Source organism: Microcaecilia unicolor, chromosome 2 (assembly GCF_901765095.1).
Source record: "Microcaecilia unicolor chromosome 2, aMicUni1.1, whole genome shotgun sequence".
Classification (NCBI taxonomy): Eukaryota; Metazoa; Chordata; class Amphibia; order Gymnophiona; family Siphonopidae; genus Microcaecilia; species Microcaecilia unicolor.
In genome coordinates, this window is record NC_044032.1 from 320,655,422 (window position 1) to 320,675,690 (window position 20,269).

General features: G+C 44.0%; 1 protein-coding gene across 1 annotated transcript in view; it reads left to right on the plus strand.

Annotated features, from left to right (window-relative positions):
* The first annotated feature begins 5,409 nt into the window (after positions 1–5,409).
* Positions 5,410–20,269, plus strand: part of B4GALT1 (beta-1,4-galactosyltransferase 1) — a 242,413-nt gene continuing 227,553 nt past the window's right edge. Inside the window, 1 exon segment of the mRNA XM_030194331.1 lies at positions 5,410–6,253. Within this exon segment, the coding sequence (XP_030050191.1) occupies positions 6,001–6,253 (253 nt within the window). The 5' untranslated portion in view covers positions 5,410–6,000.

Below are 20,269 nucleotides of genomic sequence, written 5' to 3' on the forward strand. Positions count from 1 at the left end.
CATGCATTCTTTTTTTTACCCAAGGTAACTGGGCTACATCCCCAGAGCTCCCCATGGTGGCCAAACTGGGTAACTTAGGCTCTAACCTTGAAAAAATAATTACTTTCTTCCAGATCTTCCTTCTCTCCCTTAGACCTAAGGCATGGGGTTTCATCCTGGAGGGTTGTTTCTCATGAACTTGCCTCCTAGAAGGGCTCAATAAGGCTGCCTCATCACAATAGCTACTTTATAATGAGAAGCCAAAGCCCTATAGCGGTCACTTATGTTTTTGCCAATGGAGTTCAGTTTGGCGGAGTTGGCACTGTCAAAGGAAAGCTGCACTAAACCAAGGCTCGCTAAAATGTTGTAGATGTGAATCGCATGTTTACTCTTTCCAAAAATCTAGGACTAGGGGGCATGCAAAGAAGCTACAAAGTAGTAAGTTTATGTTTAAATCTTTTTACTGGACAAATCATTCACAAACAGTGTCGCCATCCAATGAACAATTTGCAACATATCTATTACAATCAGGTGAATAATCGTCTCAAGTTTTATGTATTTCTCCCTCCCCCCACCCAGCCTCAACCTTCTTTAAATTTTACCCCCTCAATAAATTCTCAACCAGAAAGAGTAACAAAATTATCTCTTAACATAAATGTCTCTAAGACAACATAGCTATTGATCTCTTAACTTCCCCAAGTTTCTCTAGCTCCATCCATCCTTTGGATGTAGGTCTCGTAGATTCCAAACTAATCCAAAAAAACAAAACAAAAAAAAAGAACGAGGGAATGTTTGGCTCTTTCAACACCTCCAATGTTATCTTACATCTTTCGGGATGCTATAAAGCTATTGTCTCTTTAAATTTAACCACTATATCTACAAACCCCACGAATGTCTATTCCCAACTCTGTATTCCCAACAAGTAGAGATCTTTCCTTCCTTCCTCAAGGTGTACAGTCCGGGTCCCCCCTCCCTCACCAATTCCCTCCATATTCATATCCTCAGATAATATTTCAATTAAAGGAGTTTAATACAAAGCTGCGAGCTCTATGCAACATGGATTGGAGATAACTATCCCAAATAGCCAAGAACTTTTGTTTCTTCTTCTAAGAAGAGCGTGCATATTGGAGTTCCATTAACATCATATTATGAGTCTGTTCCTCCATTGCCAATATGAAGGGGCTTGGTCGCCAATCCAAACCCCCAAAATAATACGTTTGCCCACCACCCCTGCTTTACGGATTAACAATTTAAAGGAACGATCCTGAGGCCCCATATCTTCATATTTATCTAGTAGGAAACCTGTCAGTGACATTTTGATCGGCCTACCCCGTCTCCAAATAATTAATTACTTTTCTCCAAAATGTTTGTATAATTGGACATGTCCAAAACGCGTGTATAAAAGAGTTCACCAACCGCTGGCATTTCTTGCATATAGGGGAGTCTATCCCTACCAAGTAGTAAATTAAAAAAAAATCAGAGAAAATATTTCACCTCTCAAAGTGTAATTAAACTCTGGAATTTGTTGCCAGAGAATGTGGTAAAAGCAGTTAGTTTAGCTGGGTCTGAAAAAGGTTTGGATAGCTTTCTAAAAGAAAAGTCCATAAGCCATTATTAAGATGGATTTGGGGAAAATCCACTGCTTATAAGCAGCATAACATGTACTGCATTGTACTATTTTGAGATCTTGCCAGGTTCTTGATGGATCTTTGGTCTGTCCCAGTACAGAAAACACTTTTATGTACTTATGTAGAAGATGACTTGGCAATCAGAGGGGCTAGGGAATTGTAGGTGGATGATAGTGCAGTGTAGTGTAGGTGGATTCCAAGACCCTGCCTGAGCTTCTACCAGAAAGAGAAGTGGAGGATAGCTGTATGAGAAATGTGGCAGCAAAGGTTGTAGGTGAAAGCTGTTTTAAAAAGCATATTTAAGATGGGGCAGAGGGAGAAGGGAAAACCGAAGCAGCTGAAGTGAGGTGGAATTTAAGGAGATAATGATCAGTCCATGGGATAGCCAGTGGAACGGAGGAAGAGACCATAATAGGCAGGTCTGAGAGGTAAGAAAACGATGGCTAAGATGCCCTGCCTGATGGGTAGCTGAGGAGACATGCAGAGTCAAAAAGAGATAATGAATAAGATCAAGAAAGTCAGGAGTCAATGCTGCTTGGGGATCATCTAGATGAAGTTTAAATACGTATTCTGCCAGAGCAGGTGTTAGACAAGGCTGGGGCCCAGGGCAGAAATTTGGGAGGGGACCCCAAAGCCCACTACCAAGCTGTGTCTTCTTCAGCTTCCTGCTGGCTTAGGGCTCTGACCAAGGGACAGTTGCCCTAGTTGCACTCCCCTAACACCATCCATGGCATGTGCAATCTTTATAAATGCATCTATTTCTTAGTATGGTTTCTTGGGATTTTGGGTTAATTTATGTTTATCATGTTTGGTCAGCTATTCTGTCATTGTGTGTTACCAAGGTATTCTGTTAGCACAAATTTTCTATGTAGCACTCTGTAATAATTTGGCTTGTTCAGTTTTCCAAATAGTGGAGGGGATGTTTGTGAGGAAGAAGGGGAGAGGAGATGGGGGTTTTGTTGATCCTTGTTCTGTATTATTGTTTGTGATTTATAAATGGCACATACAGAATACTGTTCCTTTTATTAACGTGTGCTAAAAATATTTAAATATAAAAATCAGCTGGCTTCTGCAGATGGGGTCAGACTAAGCTTGCGGGAACGGGGACAGAGAAACTTTATCCCCATGTCATTGGCTAGTCTAAAGACCTGGCTTTTTAATAGGCTTAGGACAGATTGGACAATCTAGTTTCAACTCTCTTGGAGGGCTGGGACCACTGAGCCTGGGTTTGTAGAGGTAGCCGAACACCATTTTTGGTTGGAGGGGACAAACAAACCAATCTCCAAATCGGACCTCAACCTAGTTGCCCATACTGTGTTGGACAAACTATTGGCCCCAGTGGCCTACTATTTCCTGTGCCTACAGAGACAAGCTGCTAGAGAACAGCAATCATTTCTTATTAATATTTTCTCCATTTATGAATTTTTGCACTTCCTAAATCACTGCTTGCCTTGTTTGTTTTGTACATTTTAAATAGGTAGCTAGTTACTGAATTTTCCCAATTTCCTTCCAGTAGCCTCAATACCATACTGACTAAAACGATGGAAGGTCTAGTAACACAGCAACTAACGGAATACTTGACAAAATTCTCAATTCTTCATAAATCCCAATCAGGTTTCAGAACACAGCACAGCACTAAAACGGTCATAACCAACCTGATAACAAAATTCAGAATGCCAAGGATAAAATGTATTACTACTACAATTCGACATGTCAAGTGCGTTTGACCTAGTAAACTACACCACACTAATGACACTGCTCGACAGCATTAGAATCAGCAGTGCAGTGGCAACATGGTTCAATAGCTTCCTAAAGACCAGATCCTACATTGTAAAGATGGCCAACCAAACAACAGCCTCATGGATCTGTGAGTGCAGGGTACCACAGGGATTACAAATATCACCAATACTGTTCAATGTAATGATGACGCCACTCGGAACAAAACTAGAATTAATGGGTTTCAACCTATTTATATATGCAGATGATGTCACCATCTTTATACCTTTCCAAAACAATATCACAAACATACACGACAAAATAAAAAAAAAAAGGTTTGGACCTCATGGAAGAATAGGCAACAACTTTCAAACTAAACTGAACAGAGACAAAACCAAATTCTTAGTACTATCCAGCCCACACAACCCCATATCCCACCAAAAATTCACTGGGACAGAGAAATATCCAGAGTACCTGAATGTAACTCACCTTGAGCTACTACTGAAAAAGGTGTGAGCAAAATCTAAATAAGTAAATAAATCAACCAACAAATAAAAACACAACTTAAAAGACTCATTCTCGACAAACACCTAAATATCAGCAGTAACATCAAAATACTTTCAGACACTATTGAGAAGAATAAAAGACTATTTCCCTAGACAATCTTTCTGAATACTGTTCCAATCAACGATACTATCGCAACTAGACTACTGCAATGCAGCATACATAGGGTGCTTGGAAAATGCACTAAAACCACTGCAAACAGTCCAAAACACAGCAGCAAGACTGATTTTCAAGAAATCGAAATATGAAAGAGCAACCCCACTGCTTGAAACACTACACTGGCTACCAGTCAAGGCAAGAATATTTTTTCAAAGCGAGGACCCTCCATTGCCCCATGTAAGCCGCATTGCGCCTGCCATGAGTGGGAAAGCGCGGGGTACAAATGTAAAAACAAACAAAAAATATTTTTCAAGATACTATTCAAATATATGCTTAAGTGATTGAACTATCCTCAAGCAATGACAGACCAGAAAACAGAACTACCTACTCCATCTTCCCAACTACAAAAACACCATCTACAAAACTATCTACAGAGCAGGATTTAGTTACCTAGGTTCCAAATGGTGGAACTCGATACAAAAAAACCATAAGAAGCACCACAAACCTTCTCCAATTCAGAAAAGAAATGAAAACCTACCTCTTCAAAAAAACTCTCCAGTTAATCAGAAAGATATATCGTTGCCTTCCTTTCAAATCTACCTCGTCAAAAACTATATGAATATGAATAAATGTCACCAAAACTCTACAATTGAAAACAAAAACTACCACTACCATTTCCACTTCAAATCTCTTAAAAAAAAATCTATGGATAGACACACGAACTATAGATGCCCTCTCCAAATTGCACAACACTACTGTAACTCCAACAAAATGTAAACTGTAAGCCACTTTGAACCGAAACTTGTTTTTGGATAATAGTGGGATACAAGAATGGTTAATGGTTAATTTCCAAATTCAGTCTAGCAAACAGCTAAACTAAATAAGAAATCAAAATAGCAAAGATATAGCATGATATGGAAAAAACTAATTAGGAGAGTATGCCAGAAAACCATGGTCTAAACTTTCACTATAGCCCATATCTACTTTAAAAGAGTTTCCAAATGCTCCTTGAAGAAGATACCTACTAAAGTTGACACTAAAACGAGAAAAACCAATCGAGTCCTTAAATAAGCCAGACCGCGCGCGAACCCACCGTGTTATATACTTTAGGGAAAGCACATTTCAGGCACGAAATAAAATGTAACTTTCCGACAGCCACAGAAACCTCCGCTTCCTCACATCCGGTTACCCCCACCGTCTGGCCTGTCCTTACATGCCCACGGCGCGATCCGCCCTTCTAATGGTACCAAGAGCGCGCCTACTGCTGGTGGGACTTCTCCACAACCTACATACCGCCCACCAGCTACTCTCCTACGTCCCCCCCCCCCCCTCTCTTTATTAAATTCTCTTGTTGACATATATAGGATCGAGAGGACTAGGCTTTGTCTAAAAACCAAAGTCACCAGAAACTAATACAGCCCACCCTGACCCCTACACGAAGAAAGAGCGCCTCGTGTAACATCGTTGTTTGTTTCCTCCTCCTCTGTATAGGGTCACGTGAATGAACATCGCCTGCGAGTTGAGGGGCGGGTGCATTGCACATTACCCCCCAGGGTCGGATGGATCACCGACCGAGGCAATTTCTCTTTTCGATTGTCGGCGCTTCTTTGGACCTAGCGGTATTTACTTAAGTGCCGCCGCAGAGGAGTTGTACGTTATCCACTTTTATTTCTTTTGTGCCTTTTAAAACTAACCTTGGAGTCCAGAGGATGACAGATGATCACTATTTAAGCCGGGGCTTGGCCGAGTTGTTGCCTGCACTTCGTGTTTTGCAAGATTTATTAATTGGTTTTGTTGTAGATTATACTTTGTTTCCTGGAGTTGGCGGTGGAGTCTACCGAGAACCATTACAAAAGGGAAGGAGGAAAAGAGCAGCCTGAGGCCGCAAATTTGCAGACTTTCGCTTCACTATTACTTATTTCCTGTGGTTGTGCTACTTTGGGCCTCTGTGCTGTGCATTTTATCAGATATTTGTGTATTCGAATATAAATAACATATAAAGAAGTTCACTGCAATGGCTGGGGAGATGAAGGAGCAGCTGGTTGCGCTACCGGGCACCTCGCTACAGAAAATCTGCCGGCTGCTGGTGCTGTTCTGCGCCCTGCATCTCTTCGTGATTATGGTCTATTACATGGCTGGCAAGGAGCTGAACATCTTCCAGTACTTTAGCGAAAACCAGCAGACACAGAACTGGGAGCGCAACTGGCAAAATGTCAGCACGCCGGCTGTGGAGCTCCACGACTGCCCGGAGACCTCGCCGTTGCTGGGTAAGGACTGTGCCCCTTCCTCACCCATGCCCACCTCTGTGCTAAGCGGAATGTAGTGTGTATTAGTCGCTGTTCGGCCCAAGTATGCAAAGATGGGTTTCTCTCCTCTCCTTTCGTTTAATTTTGCAACCGTTGTCCCTCTTGAGCTCTATGTGTATAATTTATCGAGTTGGGTTAAGTATTATGCATTTGTAAGGATTTTGTTTAAAATCCTTTTGGGAAGGAGGCCTGCAATGCAAAAATTCATGTGTTTTGTGGACATCTTATGTAAAATAACCCACATCAGACTGGTAGGTTGTTTTTTTGTTTGTGTTTTTTTTTTGTATATTTAAGGTTATAGGAGGATGTTTTGAGAAATGGAACCCTTTCCTTCTGATTGTAACCAAACTGTGGTAACAGTGGACCCTATTCTATATATGATGCCCAAATTTGGGTCCAAATCCAAGAGGTGCGAGCAACTTGGCTAACAGTTAACCATCAATAATTGGATGCTAACAGCCAATTATTGATGTTAATTGGTACACATCTAGCTGCGTGCTGTTCTATAACACTAGGCGCCTAAATACCATAGCATGCAACCCAGAATGAGGTGTGGGCATGGGAGGGACATGGGGATTCCAAAAAGTTGAACACTGTGCACAACTTGGGCTCTACCAGGTTTCAGTTTCAGCAGGTGTAGAAAACGGCATTGTGCTACTCCTATTAAGGGCACGCACCCTTTATAAAATAACGCTTAGTGCTGATCTTTTTCTGTGCCCATTTTTGAATGTTGTTTATAGAATATACCCCAATGTCACCACCAGGTCTTTTTAATTAACTTAAATTGAGTTGGAGGGACTGGTACTTTGCAAAACAGAATTTTCAAAGCATTCATTGCAATAACAAGGAAGACAAATGGTACGGTCTGGATCACATGAGAAGTTTTTATTTATTTATTTGGATTTTGCTCACACCTTTTTAAGTAGAAGCTCGGGATGTTACATTCAGGTACACTGGGTATTTAATGATACAACAACAAAAATCATAGGAAGCAACTTTACAAATCGTTTAGGGATTCTGATCTCAACACAAATTACCCTGCCTTGGAATACAGTGAAAGAGTTTGTGCAATATTTCGGGTGCTCAAGTATCCAGACCTCTGCCCCCCCAAAGCTAGCAGCTGTGCTATACGATGAATCTTTTTTCTTTTTCGGTTTAAACAAACTTCAAAACTACTTACGACCAATTACACTTCAGAAAAACACTAAAAACTCACTTGTTCAAAAGGGCATACCCTACTGATACAACATAAATGACTGGTCTCTGCCACACAACATGACTAAGGATTGTAATGGACAGTACACAACTTTTCAGCTGAACGAGTCTTTTATGTGGTCCTACCACATGAACCTATCCTACCACAACATCACTCTGTAATTGCTTACCCCGGAGTCTGTAAACACCTCTCTGGTGCTATGTAAGCCACATTAAGCCTGCAAATAGGTGGGAAAATGTGGGATACAAATGTAACAAATTTCTTTCTCTTTTAAACCACTATATGTTAAAGAACAATTGGCAACATTATACAAAAGAAAATGGAAATCATAGTAACATAGTAACATAGTAGATGATGGCAGAAAAAGACCTGCACGGTCCATCTAGTCTGCCCACGATAAACTCATGTGTATACCTTACCTTGATTTGTACCTGTCTTTTTCAGGGCACAGACCATATAAGTCTGTGCAGCAGTATTTCCCGCCTCCCAACCACCAGTCCCGCCTCCCATCACCGGCTCCGGCACAGACCCCGTATAAGTCTGCCCTCCCCCATCCTAGCCTCTCAACCACCAACCCCTCTTCCCCCCTTCAAAGTAATGAAGGACCCCTTTTACATCTAATGTTAACCCACAGAGATTGTTTTTGCATTTCCAAATGCCTTTTAAAGGTCTAATACTTCCTCATACTCCCTCCAAAGACAAAACATATTCCACCTTAAACTAACGATCTATGGTGAATCATTTTATTCCTGGTGAAGAATACTACTACAAAAACATGAGTCAAAATTCAAGTGAGATTGGTTGTTTAATGGAGGGGTTCCCTCCCCCCAGCTTTAATAGTTTCATTTGTTATGTTTCTTTATTTAAGCTTTTAGCTCGCACCTATTTTTCCTAGGCAAATTATGTTCAAGTACAGTACTTGTTAAAAAAAAAAAAAAAACCACTTCACGTAGCTCTTCAGGGGTCCTATGTTTTATGAGCCCTCTTCAGATTGTTTCTTTGCATGGGTACTACTACTACAAATCATTTCTAGTGTTTGCTATGAAATTATTTCTTTACTAAACATATAAACTCTGGGGTAGGTATTAGGCTTGTGACTAATTTGAGTACCACAAAGATATTTAAACGAAACAGTCTGATACTTCAAATGCCAAACAGAGAGGCAGATGCACTAAACCTTAATGAGCATTTAACGACCCTCCAACGAGGAAATTTTGATCCACTGCATGCATCAAAGGGCTTTTACCGACGAAGCTAGCAGCTAATGAAAACGGAATGCAGATGAGGGATTCTTCTACAAACCCTATTGAAATGACATACACTAACCTTTTCCGATTCGTTTAACACATGAAAACACTGTGAAATCTAACGAGAGGTCTGTACCTCTCGTTAGGGCTGTCTGCTACAAGTTAACAAGTGAAATCTATTTTAAAAAATAACTAGGGGGCGAAAACGCGCGTCAGGGGCGTCCTTTATTGACGCCGCTGCTCCCCTCTCCCTCAGCACCAAAAAAGAAAAAAAAATCAGGAGGGGGCAAGGGCGCTCGTCATGAGCATCCTGTATGGACGCCTTGCCTCCCCCCCCCCCCCCCCCCCGCTGCTCCCCGCTTCCCCCCCCCCCCCCCCGCACGAAAAATCTCCAATTTTAGCAGCCCCGGGCCGGCCCTCCTCCCTTCCTGTGTATTCTCCCACACTAGCTCCGCCTCCCGCCATGCTTCGGTCCCGTGCCCCGCCCCCGCTGCCCCCCCTTAGGTCGTCGCCGCCGCTCCCCCCCTCCAACGACCCCCCCCCTCTTTGCCTTACCGGCCCGTTCAGCGCCTCTCACCTCTGCTGCACGGGCAATAACAGCTGATCGGCGATTCAGCAGGCCTCCTCAGACGTCCCTTCTTTCTTCCTGGGCCCGCCCTCCTCTCCCATCTACTTAACAAATACCAAGAGAGAATAAGATTGACCCAATCTACACCTCCCACCTTAATCCATTCTCCACTACCTATCTCTACCAACTTATCTATTCTACTACTCGGCTTTACTTAATCTATACTCTCTCTACAATGTATTCCCTATTACTGTGTAAGCCGCATTGAAGCTGCTTTGAGTGGGAAAGTGCGGGATACAAATGTAATAAATAATAAATGCCCCTTGAAACCCAAATTGCCTAGGATCACTGCCTCGAAAAAATCTATAGAGCACAGATATAGGTCTGGGAACCAGTCTCAAAATTATCCACAAATTTTCTAAACATTCATTCTCTTGAGGATTTGTCCCCCTCCACCCCATATTCCCCACAAAATGCTGAACATGAACATAAGCAAACCTATCACCTTCTGTCAATTCATATCTAGAACACAGTCTCAAAACTCAGCAATTTTCCACCCTGTAAGACTTTACGAAAATGTATCAACCCCTTCCTCTCCCAATACCCAAATCTAGCATTCTCCCTGCCTGCTCCAAATTTCGGTTCCCACCTCGGGGGAACCAGTGTAGAAACCCCTCCCTCCTGTCCCCATCTCCTCTGAACCTCCCTCCACACTCCTAACAAATGCTTCACATATGGATTATACAAACCTATATGAACCCCTCCCTCCCTCTCCGTAGTCCACAAGTAAGAATTAAACTCCCTACCAGGGCTGTAAGACCTTTCCACCAGACTTCTTATTCTCACCTTCCCAATCCATAATCATCCGCACCTGCGCCGCATAATAATACCATTCAATGTTAGGAACTGCCCTTCCTCCTCTCTCAGGCGCCCCCCTCAGCACTCGGCTTCCTAATCTAGGATGCTTCCCATTCCAAATAAACTGCGTTACCAAGCTTTGTATCTGCTTAATAGCTCCTCAAGGTTTTCTACCGGCAAAGCTTGAAACAGAAAAAGCAGCCGTGGCAAAACATTCATCTTGATCAGTGCCATTACACCCCCACCCAACCACAACTCTTCCAACTAGACAATTCAGATTTGATTTGTCCCACTATCTTACCATAATTAATATTGCTCACCCTATTAAGATCACCTGGAATTTGAATCCCCAAATACCGAAATTTGCCTTTGGCCCATTTAAAGGGAAATCTCCCACCCATTCTACTTGCTGCCCCTGGGGGTAGTGATATATCCAATATCTCACTTTTAGCCATATTTACCTTAAAACCCGCATATTCTTTAAATTCCTCCAAAATCTCCAATATCTTGGGCAACGTTTGCACTGGATCAACCACATATACAACACATCATCAGCAAATAAGGCTATTTTATGCTCCCTCCCCCCAACCCTAACTCCTCTCAAGTCTGGGTGTTGGTGCATGACTTTCGCCAATGGCTCCATATACATCGCAAACAAGAGAGGAGAAAGCGAGCATCCCTGCTGGTCCCTCTCTCCACTGGAAAGAAATTCGTATATCCCCCATTTATTTGAAGACAAGCCCTTGGCTTATCATAAAAAGCTGCCAACCACTTATAAAAATTACCCCCCAAACCCATCCGCTCCAACACTCCCCACAAAAATCCCCAGCTAACCCTATCAAATGCCTTTTCCGCATCAGTGGCTTCCCATATCAAATTCAAAGTGCGCCTAATATTATCCCCTACCTGCCTGCCTGGAATAAATCCCGCCTGATCCGCATTCACTAGCTTGGGCAGCACTCTAGCCAACCTATTCGCCAATACTTTCGCCACTATCTTCGCCTCGACATTCAATAACGAAATAGGCCTGAAATTCCCTGGATCCTTCCCAGGCTTAGGAATAGCCACCCCCCCCCCCCCCCCCCCGCCTCTGACATAGATCTGAGAAACCCTCCCCCCTCTAAAACTCCCATTTCCTACCCTCACTAATAAATCACTCACTTTCTCAACGTAGCATTTATAAAATTGCCCTGTATATCCATCTAATCCTGGAGCTTTCCCATTCGGACATGTCTTGATCACACCCTGTACCTCTTGCAATCGAATAGGTTCCCCAATCCTAGCTTTCTCAGCCGCATCCAACTGCTGCAGGGGAATCCTGTGCAGATACTGGGCCCAACCCTCCTCCCCAACCCCCCCTTCTACACTGTACAATTTTTCATAATATTTCAAAAAACATTCCCCTATCTCCCTATTCGTGTATTTCCAACTCCCCCCCTTGAATTTTTTGTATATTAGAGCGCCCCTTTCTGGCCTTCAGATATCTAGCTAGCATTTTGCTAGACTTATTTGCAAATTCAAAAACCTGTTGCTTTAATTTATATCGCATAAACTCCACCTCCTCCATCTGCATTTGCATCAATTGTCCCCTCACCTCCCTTAATTCTTCCCACACTCGCTGTGACAAACCCACAATTTTGCCTAATAAGGATAGCTATCCCCCCCACCCTCTTCACCTCCCCCCCCCCCCCCCCCCCCGATATGTCACCACTTCTTGATACTGCCTGCGATGTAGCATATGGGTATCCCTTGGTCGGAGATGAGTTTCTTGCAAAAATGTAATTTCCCATTTCAAATTCTCTAGTTCTTTAAACACTCCGCTTCCCATGATTATTTAATCCATTCACATTCCATGTACCAACCACCAAAGATTTTCCCTTCCTCATACTCTCCCTCCCCCCCCCCCCCCCCCCCCCCCCCCCCCCAATAGTGCCGGATCCGCCTAACTGCAGTCCAGCCATCACAAAGGAAATGACTCACACACCCAGGGCCTAAAACATCCCTTATTCATGACCCAATCCCTTACTTTCCTCTATCCCCCCCTCTATCTTTTCCGCTTTAATTCCCCCCTCCACTCTAACCCCCCTTCACTGCCCTCCCCTGAACCCCTCCCGCTATTCCCATTATACTACCCCAGTCCTCTTCTACTGAATGTCATTCATATGCGGTTCATCTCCTCTCCTCCTCCCTTCAAGAAATGGACATCACAGTTGTCTTCCCTCTCGTCCCCTCCTGCCATCCCGTGGCCAGAACTGAATCTTTAACCCGCTCAGCCTTCTCCATCCAATTCGGAAGTCCTTTGCATCCTAATGCACTCAGAGCTGACCACGCCTCCGGGTTCTTGATCTTGCGGGATTTCCCCTCCACTGTTAGCCACATAGCAAATGGGAACAGCCACTGATACCGTATCCCTTTAGCTCTCATAAAAACAGTAACTTCCCTAAAGGATCTACGTTTCTGCAGAGTGCTCCAGGCCAAGTCTTGATACACTCCAATTTTGCAGTTCTTCCACTTGATTTCTCCCTGTTGTCTCGCCTTGGCTAAAATCTTCTCTTTTATAGGGAAATTTGCAAAACAAACCACAATATCCCTCGGAGCAAAGTCCTGCTGTGACCCTGGTGCCCTGTGAGCTGTCTGTATCTGCAAATCAGATCTTTCACTCCTCCCATCTGGATAAAGAATAAACTCACACAATTGACAAAGACATCAGACTCCGGAATCCCCTTAAAAAGTAAATTGTTTCTTCGGGACCTGTTTTCCAGGTCTTCCAAGTGCTCCTTAACATTTTGGAGTTCTTCCTGCTCACCTGAGAGCACTTGACGCACCAAACTCACTTCTTTCTTAAGGGTCTCTACCTCCTCCTCCTCCTCCTTACCAACCCGAGACCCTAAATCTCTCAATTCAGTATGAATGTCTCTCGTGGCCATATGAATATCCTTTCGAACTCCAGCAAAATCCTCCTTCAGCTCCTGGAACCAGGCTTGTACTGCTCTATTCACTGGCTCCCCCATCCCAGAGTCTCTCTCCTCCAGCTGTCCATTCCTCATTGGATCCTCAGACCCTGCCATTTTTTTCTTCATTTTCACTAAACTTCTTCCCGCACCCTGTAGCTCCCTCTGAGCACTGACCTCCAATGTCCCCAGGTCCACACAGCCATCTGCTTCTTTATGCACAACATCCCCTTCAGCCCGTACCACTACCTTAGCTATTATGGGCCCCGGGGTCCTCTGGTCTCTCTGAGCTCTGGGTAGCTCCATTTGCCCTACAGTTCCTTCTGCCAAGTCTTCCTCCGGCTCTCCATCCAGATTGCTCAGCTCTCCCCTCTCCTTTAACAGTACCTCCGATTTGTCAGCACAGCTTCCCTGCCCCTCGACCGATTCGCCGAGTAACACCCCGGGGGCCTCCTCCTTATCTTCGGAGCACTTCACTACTCCTGCCTCGCCATGCTGCTCCGTGCGTCTCGCGCCTGCCGACGCTGCCATTTTAGCAGAGCCCCGCTCCGATCCCGCCAACAACACCGCTGCCGCTTTTGCTCCGGGGGTCACGGAGAACTTAAATTTCTCTAACCCCTTCTTCGGGGGCATCGTTATCAACTCGTCTTCTCTCTTTTCCCCCCTGGAAACTGCAACAGAAAAGGGTTTAAAGGGATTTGAATAGCTTGCCCTGACGGAGCTCGTTATTCAAGCTCCCATCTCTTTGCGTGACGTCACTTCCTCCTCTTAAATTATTTTCTAATATATAAACTTAATTTCATTGTAATATAATTTCCCTAAAACCTTGACCAGTGCTTGAAAATAATCACTGCAGGCTCCTTTCTTGTAGAATCCAGTTTCTACAAGCCACAAGTTTGATTAAAATGCTTCATTTTCATCATACCCAACAGAGCCTGGAAATTCTTTAGAATCACCCAAATAGTATCCAAGCTAGAATATATATTATAATTTAAATAATGAAAGACTATATTTTACTTCCAAGCAAAATATCATCTGCACACATGGACCTCAGCTAATGAATCTGAAACTAAAAGCCACAGTGCTTTTATAATGGCTGACTTTGCACCACATTTGGAGTGCCCAGTTGTTCTTGCCCATGTCTACTCTGCTATCAAAATGGCTGCTATGACCTCTTGTGGTACACAAGATTGCCACTAGAGATCATGGCAACCATTTTGAGAGCAGAGCCAGCCGTGGGCAGGAGCGACTGGGGATCACTCCTGCTCTCTTACTACACGCCTAGAATGCCAGGGATTGTAAGATAGGCCCAATGGGGAGGGGGTTCCTACAGGTGGGCAGGGGAGGCAATACCTGTTGGGGGGGAAAGGAGGGATAAACAGGGCAAAGCACATATATTTGGCTTCCACAGCTGGTCACTTCCAACCGAAACCATGGCCGTAGCCTCTTTGGCAAAACCGAATCCAGGCAGAAAAAGAATTTTGAGCAAGTTTCGGCACTCTAACCAAAACCAAAATTCGGTCGGCCTCTAATGAGCACACCTCCCCTTCAGTTTTGTCTTTTTTTACCACAGACCTGCTAAGTCTCCTGCTTTTGCAGGTCATCTCCTGCAAAGGAGCTGGGATCTACCACTGAGCAGCCTCTGCTTCCAGCCTCAGCAGGAGAGACCTTCCTAAAATGTCGTCATCTGCTGCTGCTGATCCCGTATCAGCAAGAAATGACGTTTTAGGAAGGCCTCTCCCTTCTGCCACTGGGAGGAGAGTCTAACGCTGGTGCTGTTATGGTTGGATTTGTGCAAGGTTGGGCAGAGTTGTGGGTGGGGCTGGGTGCAGTTATGGGTGGGGTAGGCCCTAAATCTCACGCATAGGAAGTTGGCCCCCTTGGCAGTTTTGTTACCATGCTCTCTGTGGAACAAAAAAAAATGTTTTGGTATTACACACTGGCAATGAAGAGAACTAACAGGCACGAAATCCCCACTAAGGTGACTTGCAGAAGAATGAGCTAACCTTTTAAGCCTTCACAGATTAGTCATTAAAGCCCTGGTGTTGTGCTCGGTCTTTCAGTCTTCTGTGCACTTCTCTGCATCTGTGCAGAATAGCAAATAGCCTCGTTGCCATTGATTTTAATATGCTGTGTACTGGTGTTTAACGCAGGACTTTGTGCAGGATTGGCTTCTGTTCAAAACCCTTTTAAGCCACTGTGTGCCCACAAAATTGTGCACTAAAGATGTGCTCACCCTGTGGTAGGCCCACACAAAGCCTTGCACGTTTTACTGCTTTGGCCTCTGTGCTAAGCTACTGCATCTCTTTATGTTCGGTTTCATACATATTTTTGTGTATTCAGCTTCATTAGCCCCTTCAGTGACAACGCTATTTGTGGCTGAATTTGAACAGAGGGTAGTCTATTCCTCCCCTTGGTTTACCCACATTTCACTATGGAAGAGATTCCTAGATGATATTTTCTTATGGGAGGGCACGGTTGATCAATTACAAGCGGTTTTTGATTGGCTCAACGCAAATTCTACAGCATTACAGTTCACCATAACATGGAACATAAAAGAAATTGAATTTTTGGACACCAAAGTAATCATTGACCTTGGCCAATTAATCACCACAGTGTTTCGCAAAAAATAGCTAGAAATAGTTTATTGCATTTTCATAGTTTTCACCCATACAGATTAAAAATGAGTCTTCCCATAAGTCAGTTCCTAAGAATCAGACAGATTTGTTCAAGAGATCAAGATTTTGAGGAACAAGCTAGAAAATTATGGGAAAGATTTTTGTATAGTGGTAACCCCTTGAAAGCGATTAAGAAAGCATATCTGAGGGCAAACTATGCCCAAAGAGCTGTTATTGCAGTATTCTAATAAGGAGGTAGAGAACAGAACAGTAGCAGTGCTCCCGCATATGTCAGGAAGTTCTAGAGTTACATCTTTGATTCATAAATATTGGACTGTTCTACAGGTTCACCCTTCGTTGCAGGAGAGACCGTTAATCGCCTACCGTAGTAGGGGTAGAACTATTGGCAAAATGCTTTCTTATAAACGATTAGAATATTTACACAATTAGGATGATCTTATTGACGGTCAATGTGGAAAGTGTCAGTGGTGTGCATTAACTATCCAAGCAATTGATTGGCAGGTGACTGGGAACATGCAAAACTTTACAGCACGACATAATACTAATGGTAACAGCAGCAACATGATTTATATGATATTTTGTCCCTGTCAATTAATATATGTGGGTAAATCAAGGAGACCAGTGAAATATAGACGAAATGAACATAAATCAAGAATTTACACACCACCCTTACAGCTCCCATTGTAAACCGTTGGTTGATCAAACAGCATGATTGGTTAGACATTAAGTGGCGTGTCATTGACCAGATCCAATTGGGGAGAGAGGGGGGTGATGTTGACAGCCTTCTCTGCTATAAAGAGCAATGGTGGATTTATACACTAGGAACAATGACCCCTGGGGGCTTAAATTTAGAAATTGATTGGGTAGCTGCAATATAATGAGACGTGATGACAGGGGGTGTGGTTATGAGTTACTGACGCTCTGAGCCTTGAAGCATTATAAAAACACAACACTGCACATGGGTGGAACAAGCACAAAGATGGCAGACACCGATGCAACGTGGAGAAATTCTCTTGCACTTTAGGTATGTGATGTTTTTTGAAATGTTTTCTGACCACTAATATGATATAAAATAGGCTGACTGAAAGTTTTATTCTTTAGCTGATCAGACCACATCATGCCGCATGTAGGTGTTGGCGTCCGTGTATGCATTTTATGTAATCTTGTACGGAAGATATGCAAGTGATATAATTTGAAGCTGCAAGGCTTTTTAAAGAATTGATGTACAAGATAAAAAATATTTTCTAAGACTCAAGGTGGTTGGTATACGAAAGAAGTTTGGACTTAAGTGATGTTATAAATTTAAATATTAACAGCTGGGTTTATGATCACTTACATAAAGAAATGTTTTGTGGCATTTTTTTGGAGGGTTTTATTTATCTTCCTCCAGATCTCCTCTTCTTTTCCAGAAACTAGAGTTGTCCTCCATTCCTCTACTTCCACCCCTATTGCCTTCCCATTTGCTGGTTCCTACTCTGTCTCTATAGCTAGTCCAATTTACTAGGCAGGGCAGGCTCATTCATCAGGAGGGGGAGGTCTGGGGGAACTAAAGAACTGAAGATAAGAGTATTTAGGATTTAATCATAAATTGTCCAGACATAAATAACCATTCTGCCTTCTGGACGTTGATTTAAAATTCTGCTAATGTCTAGGGGAAAAAAGCTAGACAGGTAGCAATTGTATCTTCCTGAGCCCTGTGGACATTTTATAGGACCCACCTAAACATACGCACACAGAGTTTGCCAGTATCTGGCTTTGTCCACAGCAACAGATGTTGGCTACAATACACATAGCAAATAATAAAAACTGTGTTTCTTGAGGTAGTTTTCAGGGTACAATTAATAACAAAGAAAATGAAATAAAAGGAATAAGAAAATATTAGCATTGTCTGTTTCTGTGTTCTGTGTGTGCTGGACATGTGTTGTGTCAGGAAGGTGACTGGGGTTGGGGAGGGGCACATGTGGAAGAGGAAGTAGATAGAATTTTGTGGGTACTAGTTTTCAGAGTGGAGTGGTTGCAGGGTATTGATTTTTGAGTTGGGGGCAGTTTGTGGGATGGTCAAATGCTAACTGATCCTGCCCACTCTGCAGGCCATATGCTTGATCTTGTCTTTGTTGATGAATTCTCGTACATCTCTGAGGAAAACAAATTCTACTCAAAGCCAGTTTTTACCTGTACAATAGGACTATATAATTTTCATAAGAAGCATCTCCTATATTGCATAAACGTGACATAACCACTCTTTCTAGCACGTGTTAGTTTCTTCTAATACCTGCAGTAATCTTCATCGTTAGACGTTCACTCCATTCCCTAACACTGTCTATGCCAGTGGTGTAGCCTTGGGCGGGGGGGGGGGGGTGCTTTGGGGGCCCGTCCCCTCCCACACTTTGGGCTCGGGCCCCGTCCAAACCTGCAGCACCCCCTGATGCAGCTGGCAGGGATGCCAAAACCCCGCCAGCCAAAAAAAATGCAGTTCCTGAGCTTCTCCCCTCCTTGCACATCTTCTGTAATGCAGAAGTCCACAGCATGTCTCCTGCTGCCGATGCTGGGGTTTCTCGCACATGCTTAGTTTGTGCAAGAATTCAGCATGCTTGGAGTCAGTTCCTGGAGGCATGATGCTGACTACTACATTACAGAAACAGCGCATGGAGGCGGGCAGCTGCTCAGGCACTGCATTTCTTTGGGGGAGAAACAGAAGGAATTTATTGCTCCCCTCCCCCCCCCCCCAGTCTATCCTTGGGTCCCCCCAAAATTGAAGGACTGGCTATGCCCCTGGTTCTATCTTCGATTCCTTGTCATCTATACCAGACCAGTCCAAACAAATGGGTTATGTCCATCTACCAGCGGAAGGAGACAGAGAAAATAGTTCCAAGTAAACTACCCCTTAAGGGTATCGTGCAGCCTGGAATGTTCAGTATTTTCTCTGTCTCCTAGCGGATGGTGGACAGATCGTGCAGCTGCTCTGGATTGCTGGCTGGTAGCTCCTGTCCCAGATTCTTCTGGTGACAGTGGAGCCAGGGGTAGCCGTGTTGGAACTAGTTTTAGATGATACTCAGTGGTCCTGAGTTCCTCATCTGCCAGCTAGGGTGATATCCAGTGACCCTGGTTCCCTCCCCTGGCTGTCTTTCTAGCAGGGTGATGGTTGATTGTGGCATGGAGTAATTTGTCTCCCCTTTGGGGTTCTTCTCTTCTGTGGTGGTAGGTATATCTGAATTTCTGCCTCTGAGGTAAGCCTTTATTTATTCCTGTCACTAGTGAAGAAGGTTGTTTATAAAAGAAAAAAAAGGAAACTTTTTTTCCCCTCCTTTCCTGCCTCTGAGGTAAACCTTTATTAATTTCTGTCACTAGTGAAGAAGGTTGTTTATAAAAAAGGAAACAGTTTTTCCCTCCTTTTCTGCCTCTGAGGTAAACCTTTTTTAATTCCTGTCTCTAGTGAAGAAGGTTGTTTAAAAAAAAAAAAAGAAGAAGAAAAAACTTTTGTTTCCTTGTCATCAAGCAGATGAAGCCATTACGTATGGGTTGTGTCCATCAACCAGCAGGGGGAGATAGCACTCAATTTTTCACAGTGCCTCATGGCCAGCTAGCTCCACTGCCTCTTCAGTATTCTCTATCTCCCCAAGCAGGGTGGCTACAGCTTCTTCGAGCTCCATCAAAAATCTGCCTGGGGGTGGCTCCTGGCTTGCCAGTTGTTAGCCGGGGTGTTAAAGGCTATAGCAGCTTCACTGTGAAGGCACATAGGTCAGCCCTTTCCCTGCCTTACCCATGCCCCCGTGGATGTGGACATATTAGCTTGCTTTTCCCTGTCCTTTCCCGCTCAGTGGATGCAGGCACATTGGTTCGCCTTTCCCTGCCTTTCCCACATATCTGAGCCTCCGGAGTGTTTTTATTTACCTCTTTTGCCTCTGCTTTCCTCACAGCATTAAAATAAATAAATAATTAATTAAAGTCACGTCGCGCTTTAGCGCAGCGATCTTGGAAAAGAGGTTTTTTCTCTTGAGATTCTTCTGCAGGACCGGAGCTGTGATACTCGGTCTAGTGAGGTAAGAGTGTTTTCTGACTTCTTTGGGGTGGGCCCGCGATCGGGACGTTTTTGGCGTGAACCGCCATTTTTGAATTTTACCGCCGTTTTCGGCGATGGCTGCAGAGACTGTAAAGTGCTGTTCTAAATGTGGCAAGCGCAAATCAGCAGCAGGGCTCTGTAATTCGTGCTGTACAGACGGTAGAGCCGGCCCGAGCATGGCGAGCAGCGATCTTTTGCGCTCTGAGCTGGCAGCGGACGCCATTTTGGATTTTTCACATGGCGCGGCCTCCGTTGCGACGGAGAGCCCTGAATCCGGGGGGGGGGGGGCCCTCTGAGTGTGGCTAATAATAGAGCTGATAGCCCTGGGCAGGATCCGGGCGGTCAGGGAGCGGTTTTCTCCCCTGATTTTGTTTTAATGCTGCATAGGGTGTACATGCTTAAAAGAGCTCTTCCACAGGGTTCTTCTGACCCTCTGCC